General features: G+C 53.7%; 1 protein-coding gene across 1 annotated transcript in view; it reads right to left on the bottom strand.

Annotated features, from left to right (window-relative positions):
• Positions 1 to 462: 462 nt before the first annotated feature.
• Positions 463 to 9,700, bottom strand: part of Ccnjl (cyclin J like) — a 50,201-nt gene continuing 40,963 nt past the window's right edge. Inside the window, exons 4-6 of the mRNA XM_004629401.2 lie at positions 6,001 to 6,303; positions 4,029 to 4,188; positions 463 to 2,466 (exon numbers count right to left, since the gene is read on the bottom strand). Of these exons, the coding sequence (XP_004629458.1) occupies positions 2,046 to 2,466; positions 4,029 to 4,188; positions 6,001 to 6,303 (884 nt within the window). The 3' untranslated portion in view covers positions 463 to 2,045. The remainder of the gene's footprint in view (positions 2,467 to 4,028; positions 4,189 to 6,000; positions 6,304 to 9,700) is intronic.

Genomic DNA, 9,700 nt, shown 5'->3' on the forward strand with positions numbered 1-9,700 from the left:
AAAAAAAAAAAAAAAGAAAAAGAAAAAGACAGAGACTCACTATAGTACAGGCTGGCCTTGAACTCGCTCTGTAGCCCAGGCTGGCCCCCAATGCATGGCAGTAACTCCTGTCTTGGCCCCCCAAGTGCTGGGATCACAGACGTGCACCACCATGCCAGGCAGTCTTCGCAATCTAACTGAGCCTGTTCCTTAGAGTACACAGCTCCCTATCCTACTGGTTTGTTGGCATCAGAAGCCTGATCGAGCTGGTTACATCAAGTCTTACTTCACTCCTGGTCTCTGTGTGGTAGGAAGGAGCCAGTCCCTAGAAGCCAGTCTTGCCCCTGTGAACCCCAACAGCTCCCATCCTGGGGAGACTCTCGTAGGACCACTGGAGAAGGGAGAGGCCCTCCTGGGAGGGGAAGCCCAGGAAGAGACCACAGAGACCAAGCACAGGTGACTTGTTTATTGCAAGATGCCTATTTCAGGGAGCTGGTCTGACTAAAGGAGCCCCTCCCACGGCCCCAGCCCCAGAATAGACAGATACAGTAATGTGGAATCTAAACCAGTTGCACATAAATAGGAGATCAGCAAAGGAAAAAAAAAAAACAACAGAAGAACCGTGCCACTTCCTATGCTGCAGCACTGTATCCGCGGCTGGTCTCTCCCACGCTGGCATTCTCCTCTGGGTGAAAACCTTCTCACCCTGACCTCCGGATCCTTCCCGGCACCCCCACCCCCACCCCCGCCACTGCAACCCAGTCTGGCAAAGGAGTCGAGAAAATCAAGACGGCTTCTCTTTTAAAAAACAAAAACAAAAACAGAATACAAAGTGCTTCTATGGTTTTTTGCACCTCCCAATTCTGACGGGTGAACCATGTCCCCTGACAACTAACCAACCAAAAGAACACGCTGAGCCCAAGCTATGAAATGAAAACATATTGCACGTGGTTACAGGAGTCTTCCTGAGATCCCCTCTGCTGCAGGTCCCCAAACACTGGCTTTCTGTCCGCTCACCCCTTGCCCTCCAGTGGTCACGGAGGCAGCTTCACATACCGATGTGCACCCCCTCTCCAAATCCCGGCAACAGTAGGCATCGACGTTGGCCCAACTCAAAGCCTTGGCTGCGTGAATCCCACGTACCAGAAGCAGGTGGCAGAGGGAGGTGGGATTGTCGGTTTCAAGCCTTTGTCTTTAACACCCTTTTCCCCTCAAGTGGTCATCAAAATTCTACAGAGAAGACCATACTCATGATGTAGAATCTTCTGGAACAAGGAGCTTGAGAAGTGTTTCTCCCTCTCAACCATCTGCTTCTGGAAGGGAAGCTCTGTCATTACCCGAGGGTCCTTCACAAGCTGAGGTAAAACTCGCTGCCTCACCTGGAATGGGAAGTGTGGCGATTATAATTATCTCTTTTCTCTTAAGGAATTTTCAAGTATCATCAAATCCCTGATGCATTATGTAAACAAGACATCTTGCAGGACAGAGAGCTAGTTCACTTGGAGAAGCAGCAGCACGTGAAATACCTACAAGGCCCAGAAAGACTTCAGGGTCAACGAAGGTGAGAGCCACCTGCTGGGCCTGGCAGGCGGGCGCTCAGGCACAAGCACACCCAGGACCTTCCAGTCTGGAGCCAGGGATGGAGAGAACCAGCGGCAGCATTGATGAGCGGAGATCCTGGGCTTGTGGTGGGAGCGTCACCGACATCAGCAAGGAGTGGAGATGTCAGAGGCTAAAGCTGGTGTGCTTATGGGCGAGTGGTCTGTGTGCAGCTCCCCGGCCGCTGGCTGCTTACCAGGACTTTGGTTCGCTGGAGCCCTGCTTGAGACTGGCCACCAAGCCTCCTCTCTGTACCCAGGCCTGTACACAAGAGGTTTTTCCGAGGGATGCTTTCCAGTGAGGTACGTCACTGAATACTTGTTCCAGCTAGTTTTATTAAAAACATATGCACCCTCCTCATCCATGGGCACCAGGCTCCAGGAATGGCCTCTCCGGCTTAGCTCTCCCGTTTGGTGCTCTCTTCCTCCACCTGGGGCTTTGAGGCTTCTTGCACGGCCCCAGGGAGCCTAGCTATCAAAACAGCCAGCTGGAAATACGTGGCTGCTGCTGTAGTAGCTGCTTCTGTAGGTGGCGGCAAGGCAGTGCCTGGGCTCGGCAGCGATGGCCATTTGCACGCTGAGGGACCCGGGGACGGGCATGGGACATGTGTCCAGGGGCTGCAGGGCTGGGTATGGGCTGTGCAGGGACAAGCCTGTGCCTGCAGACAGCACACTCCTCGAAGCCTGTGCCTGCAGTGAGTCCCGGTAGGCCAGGCACAGGTCCTGCATGGGGGCCTGAAGCCGGGCCAGGGCGGCCGAGGGGTGGCTGACCGTGGGATAGGCGGGTGAATGCAACAGCACTTGGGTGGGGGTTGGTGGCGTGCCTGGCACCATTGCCAAGGCCTGGCTCTTGACCGCAATGGCATCCTTGAGGACACTGTCATATGCTCTGAAAGGAAAAGACTATGGTGAGAGCTGGAGGAGAAAGGTCGCCAGACACCTGTGCGCATCTCTGCCTTCCTTACTGGACCTGGAGGGACGCATGTGTCCTTAGGGCCGGACTGTGTCTGTACAGGTGCTGGAAGCCTCTGCTCCTCATCAGCTAGACCCAGGGCTCAGCTCGCAGCCTGGTACCGCTGCCTACAGAGAAGCCCTCAAAGCCAGATCCGCTGGCCCCACCTGGCCCCTTCTTGGCAGGTAATGCCCCAGAGACTAATGGGTCCATCTGCTTTTGGCCCCGCAGACTGCTCCAGGGTGCCTGAGAGCACAGAGCACAGCCTCTCCCTGCTGCACATCTGGGTCACCCCTCAGCTAGCTGGATTTTGGGCTAGGTGCCCGCTGGGGTCTAAGTGAATCTTTAGGTAGAGGGATACAACAGCCTTCCCTCCATCCTAAAGCGCCTACAGAGTGTGTGATGCACACCTATAATCCTGGCACACAGGAGACTGAGACAGGAGGACCGCAGAGGGTTCGAGGCCAGCCTGGGCTATAACGCAAGATCCTGTCTCCAAATAAGTAAGTGAGTGCTGGAGATGTGACTCGGCAGGAGCGTTGGTCTAGCATGTGCGAGGCTCTGGATTCAATCTCCGGGTGCCTCAAAAAGAAAAAAAAAAAAAAAAAAAAGCTTCCCATAAAACTTTGGGAAAACAAAACAGTGAAAGCCTCATGGAAGAAGGAAGCGAATGGAGGCTGCAAGATGTGAGACAGCAGCAGTCCAGAGCAACACCTGTCAGTGCAGAGCGAGGCTGGGCAGATGGCTGAATATTGCACAACCCCAGCGCCTCGCCTCCTGGAAAAGCAGGAGCAGGGCTGACAGTCCAGAGGGTGAGACAGAGGCGGCTGCCAGTGCAGCTTCCTCCATGTATGTGGGGAAGTCAAGAGATGGCTCTTCAGAGCCTAAGGGCTCTGCTCTCACCATCCGGGCCCACCACAGTCAGGCCAGTTGGTGTCCAGGACAGGCCGCCCCTCGTGGGGTGGGAGAAGTCCCCACAGGACCTGTTCCCTCCTGTCAGCCCTCCTCTTAAAGCTGCTAGGAACCTCTCTGGCCTCCTAGATCAGCTTCAGTGTTGGGTTGAAGATGCCTTTAAGCATCTTCTCTGATACCCCAAGAGCTTCCTTCCTACAACTCTTCGGGACCACTGGAGGAAGGCTGCAGCCTTGTAGGTGACAGCACTCTAGTTCTAGCTGTCTTCGAGGTCAGCTTTGCAGCTGCATCTGAGAAAGCAGCTTCTAAGACTGTCCGTGTGATCACCCCCAGGATCATGTCAGGACTTAGATCAAAGTGCTCAGAGCTTTGAAGAAGGTGCACACAGGCCCTTTTCCTTCATCCCCAATCTTACAAATGCAGAGCCAAAGCTGCTGCAGACAGAAAGGGCCGGCCAGCATCCCATGCTCTGGTGGTGGGGGAACTTCCACCTGCCCCAAACTTCAGGAATGTCCTGACCCCATGCGGCCTTCACAGGCAAGCAAAACCTCAATGTTTCAGAGATGCAGGTCAGGAAAGGAACTCACACCAGCAGGATTTCGATGCAGGCACTGAGGTGTTCCAGGGCATAGCTGGAGATCCGCTGCAGCTCTCTGGTCCAGCAGGGAGAAAGCTGCAGGCAGATCCTGGAGGCCCCGATGCAGGCGGCAGCGACCACAGAGGGCTGGAATTTGTAGAATATGTGATCTGAAAGAAAACCCAGAAAGGTTCAGTGTGGTAGAGCTGCCCTGGAGAGTCTCAGGTCACCCCCAGAGGTGGAGGACAGTGAAGACGTTCCAGAGGGGTCGCCGCTACCCTTCTGAATGGGATAAGAAATCAGAACACAAGAGGCTTGCTCCCTACTCTCAGGGGCTGACAAGGGTGGTATTTCAGAATCCTGTCCACTGCGAAGAGCTGGCTGAGGGGCCGCACACAGAACCCCAGAACATCTGTCCCTTTCAGGTTGGTATAGGTGAATGACATTGCTCCAAAGGGCTCACTCGAAGTCTGAAGGCTCCTAATAGCAAGGACATCTAGTCTACAGCGCCACTCAGTAACACTCTGTTAAATGAATGAGCGGCAGAAGGAGCTCAACATTCACAGTGAAACTGGGGACTTCACCTGGGTTTACTGGGAAGTCACACATCCTGATAAGACAGACAGCACACGGCAAAAGGGGTACCATTTTTGTGCAAAAGCAAGCAGCTGAGATTCCTGGAGTTCTTAGGAATAATACTTGGTTTTCAGGGCATTCCTATGTTACACTAAGTGGCTAACGATTTTCTATTATTATTATTATTATTATTATTATTATTACTACTATTATTATTATTTGTGGTACCGGGGATTAAACTCAGCACCCTGAGCTTGCCAGGCAAGCACTTATTCTACTGAGCTATCTCCCCAGTCCTGATTTTCTTTTCTTTTTTTGGTACTAGGAATCAAACTCAGGACCTTATGCTTGCCAGGCAGGCTCCGTGCCACCGAACTATATCCCAAGCCCCATGAAATTCAATTACTTCAAATTAAAATTGATTTCAGAGCTCCAGGAGGACCAAAGCGTCTCACAGAATTCCAGGCTCTCTCGGGCTAAGACCAAGCCCTTCTCTGGGGGACCCATATTTATTCAGTTATCAAAAGAAAGGAGGAAAGTGCTCAAGAAGGGTCGAACACACAAGGATTTTTCCAAATAAGGTGTGAAGTTGATCCACCCAGAGTCCACTTTTGTTTTTTAAAGGAGCAGTTAGATATTACGGTTACAGTACAGTCATGGAGTTGAGTCTCAGGTTCAAGCCCTGGCAGTGACGTGGGCTAAGTTTAGCCATCGGACATCAGTTCTCTCCTATGTAATGGGCAAAACTGAAATGATCTTTGTGTAGAGTCACCACTAAGTTTAAAGGAGTAGGGGAAGCTCTGCAGTAAGACGCTGAGCATGCGTAAGTGGCCCATAAATGTTTGGGGCTGCAAGGACGGGGCCTGCCACGCAGGGTCACTTTAGTTTGTCGAGCATTACTGATGGGCTGTATCGGCAGTATCTCTCACTGGCATTTTACCTAACCCCCAAGTTCTTGGTGTTTTTGAAACAGCCTTGTTCTATGGTCTAGGCTGGCTTTGAATTCATGATCTTCCCGCCTCAGCCTCTTGATTGTACCTAAGACCTAGATTTAAGACCCTGGAAAGAGCAGGTTTCAAATGAGAGTGCTCAGAAAGGGTAACTTCCCTTGCCGAAGCACACAGAAGCCAAGTTCGCTCCTGCTCTGTCTGCGTGAGGATGAGTCTGCGAGTTTCAGGGGCAGGATTACCAGGCAGACTGCCTCTGAGGGTGCTGGCTGCTCCCGTGAAAGCTGCTGTTTCATTGGGGCATTGTTAGTGTCACACTGGAGAGCCCTCGCCCCTGCTCTGCTTGCCCCCTCCAAGGCGGGTGCTCAGGACTGTCACTGAGGAAGCCCTCAGGCAGGGCCACCTGACCCCAGGCCCTGGGGCCCTGCCATGGGCCCCCATCGTGTCCGTGGCCCTCACCTTGCAGGGTGACCTCAAGGAAGTAGTGGGCGTACTCCTTGAGGCACTCTTTGGTCTTGCGGGGGCAGGCGCTGGGCCAGGTGTGGCAGTGGTGGTCCTTCTGGCTGACAGAGGCCAAGAGGTAGTAGTCCAGGAAGTGGGCAGGCGTGGGAAGGCAGAGGTTCCAGCTGAAGGCCTCCAGGAGCAGCAGCTCGGTGCTCAGCAGCTCCTTCTTGGTGAGGGAGAAGTTCTGGCCGCTCAGGACCCTCGCGCCATTTATCTGCTCCAACTTGGGCACGTGGTCTTCTCTATCCTCAAACTTACCTATGGGGGCAAGAGGGCAGAAGTCACCGGAGTTCTTACCTACAGCCAGGATGCTAAAGGCCTGCCTTCCAGCACCTGCATATGCTTGTGTAGGGGATAGAAAGAAGCAGAAGGCTGATGGCTGAGGAACAAGGACACACATCCAGCATCTGTCAAGCCCAGGGTTGTATCCCCAAAACATCAATTCTAGCTGGGAGATCCCATATGGGTATCTCAACCTCTCTGTGCTTCAGCTTCCTCATTTGTAAAATGGAACCCGTATTTCCAGGCTTTGTGAGATTCACCGAGGAAATGTGTGCTACATTACAGCATCTTCTGGAGCACTGCAGTCAGCCGGGATTGAGATGGGTTACCCCCCACCCCCGCCACCAGGGTGCTCTCCACAGCCCCTGCCAGGCTCTCCCCAACTCCACCTGCAGCCCAGAGTCAGAATGACCTTGAAAATCTGACCTTGCTCCTCCAGGTGGGGAAAGTCCTGGATGGCTCCCCACTGTCCTCACTATTTCAGATTCTGTCTGGGGTCTGGTTTGGGGGTGCTTGGAAGGTGAGCCAGGCAGGGCGGGCAGGCTGGGAAGGGACAGCAGCAAGGAGGAGCGCCTCCAGGTGCGTGCTGTCGAGTCACCGCGGCTGGCAGCTGGGGCTCCAGCCCCTGAGAGACTCTGGGAAATGTCCAGGCTGTGTTCCCACCAAGGATCAGGAGACAGATGCACCCATGTACTAACTTGGGGGTTGGTCGTCAGTGTGGACAGCTCACTGGAAACCAGGGCTTCTCTCGCCCTGGGGGTCGAGGCCCCTGGCCATCAGGCTGTGCCCGCCCCGTCCTGTGAAGGCCCGATGCTCCACACCCTGGACGTCGCCCACATCTGCCGTGACCTAGCCACTGGCACTTGATCTCAAGAGCTCATAGTGTTCTCTTGCCTGGTCCACGCAGCACCCCGGCCCCTCGTTGTGGCCTTCCCTTCCAGGTCACTGCCTCTCAGAAGCCTCTACCAAATCCCCTCCAGGGTCTACTCTCAGGCTGGTCACCTGCGGCCACCAAGCCCAGGGTCACAGGGTTCAGAGACGCTGTCGGGAAAATGTCAGAAAGTCTGGGGGTGCCCTGCCCGGCCCTCAAAGGGAGCGCAGCCAACAAAGCACTTGTGAGCGCATACCTGCTTGCACCGCGAGGCCCCTGCCCCAGCTCTCAGCAGCCTCCCAGGCCCCAGGGGAGGTAAGGAAGTGCCACCCACCCACCTGCAAGCCTGCTCCTTGAGAGACACAGCCCTCACTGCTAACGGAAGCGAGGTCTGTGTAGCTCTGGGCTGAGGGGGAGGGGCCGAGCAAGAGGACAGCACTGTGACCCACAGAGCTCACACTAAGGTGTCTCCACCTCTGTCAGCTGTCCTGGCACCGTCCCTGAAGCGCACACCTTGTATGTCCTGCACACCCAGGCAAGTGGGGCAGGAAGCACAAGGTCAAAGCTGCTCAGAGAAGCTCCCCTGCAGGGCAGAGCAGGGGCCTGCCAGGTCCTGCAGCCTGGTACACAGCATTCCTTGCCCACAAACAGGATGCAGGTAGGTGGACTCTGGTCCCTTTCCTGGCCGGGGAGCCCCCTGCTCCAGCTCTGAGAGAGCCGCTGGATGTCCTCTTAGCCCGTCTGACACTCAGGTTATGTTATCAAAATGAGCAGAAGTGGCCGCACCTGATCCCAAGACCTCCAGGGCCCATCCTCAGGGGCCTCTGGGCGAGCTACCCGCTGCTCTGCTGCTCCAGCATGTTTTCGGCCCTCAACAAATAGTCACTGCACGATCAGTGCTTCCTGGACGGAGGAGTTTTGGGCCACTTGGCTTTTTTTTTTTTTTTTATCTTTTACTCTATATTTTCCTCCGATAATCATGCGTTCAATTTTTCACAGCACTGCCCAAGTTTCCCTGGTGGTGTGCACTCAAAAACTAAAGCCCCCTTCCCCACCCCACCCCTTTTTTTGTGCTTGAGATCAAGCCCAGGGCTTCCTGTATGCTAGAAAGTACTCCAGCTCTGCAGCCCCACAAGCTCACTTTTCTTCCCAGAGGAGAAAGTGGTATGTGCCCCAGCGGACACGGGCAGTGAGCAGAGATGGCCCTGAGACTGTCAGGCAGCGCGGCTGGCGGCCAGCTATTACTAGGCCAGCAGATGTGCTCGATCGATCGGACTACTGTCCTCTCCTCCCCTTCCTGCTGTTAGGCCTTTCGGAGCTCTGCCTCCAACCGGCAGGGCCAAGGCTAACTGATGGGTCTCACACCTACACACACTGGCCACCTCAGTCCCCACCCTGGGAGGCCTGGGCACCTGCCACACTGCCAACCAGAGCCAGGCAGATCCCCCGGGAGATGCCAGGGACAGCGTCCCACTCACACAACTCACACAAGAGCCATAAGTTCTTGTCGCTTCCCCGATGCAATTTTTGTGTTGAAAATCTTCAAATCCACAGTGAAGACAAATGAACAGAACAAGAAGAGCACGTGATGCTTCCCCTGGACTCCCCAGTTGTGGACAATAAACACACTGTGGTGTGTGTGTGTGTGTGTGTGTGTGTGTGTGTGTAAATGTTTGTTCTTCTGGACTTTGTCTTTATTCGTCTTTGTGGTACTAAGGATGGAACCCAGGAGTTCTGCACTGAGCTATAGCCCCAGCCCCTTTTATTTATTTATTTATTTATTTTAAAATTTATTTTATGTGTGTGTGTGTGTGTGTCCAGCTCAGCCCACCAGGGGGCGTGGCTGGCTGGCATGTGGTGCTGGGGGATCGAACTGTGGTCCCTGTGCTTCGCCAAGCTTGCTCCAAGCAGGTGCCCTAGACCACTGAGCCATCTCGCCAGCCCCAAAAATGCAGAAGGTTGTTTTTTTTTGTTTTGTTTTGTTTTTTTGTAGCTTGCCATTGACATGCAGCAGCGCTGGTCTGGGTTGCCTTGAGTATGCGGGAATGGAACCACCGCTCAAAGAAACTGACTGCCTCCTTTAAGCAGGCACTTAAACAACTGAGCTAATGGGCGGGCCCCCCCAGCCCCTTTTATTTTGAGACAGTCTTGCTGTGTCACTGAATTGCGCAGGCTGGGCTGCAGTGTGTGACCCTCTGGCCTCCTGCTTCCACAGTGCTGGGATTACAGGTGTGTGCCTCCACGCCTGCGGCTCTGCTTCTTGTTAAACTGTAAAGCTGACATGCCATCCTTAAGCAACTTCAGCATTTCTTCCCAAGTACACTTTCCTACAATCATCACAGTACTGGCAATTCCAAGCCATCAAAATTTCAGGTATTAGTATTCTGAAATCTAGTCCACATTTAACTTTCTCCAGGCATACTGGGCACACTTTTCTTTTCTTTCTTTCTTTTTTTTTTTTTTAATATATTTATTTATTACATTTATTTATTGTGTGTGTGT

The sequence above is a fragment of the Octodon degus genome, unplaced genomic scaffold (genome assembly GCF_000260255.1).
Source record: "Octodon degus isolate 3935 unplaced genomic scaffold, OctDeg1.0 scaffold00029, whole genome shotgun sequence".
Lineage (NCBI taxonomy): Eukaryota > Metazoa > Chordata > Mammalia > Rodentia > Octodontidae > Octodon > Octodon degus.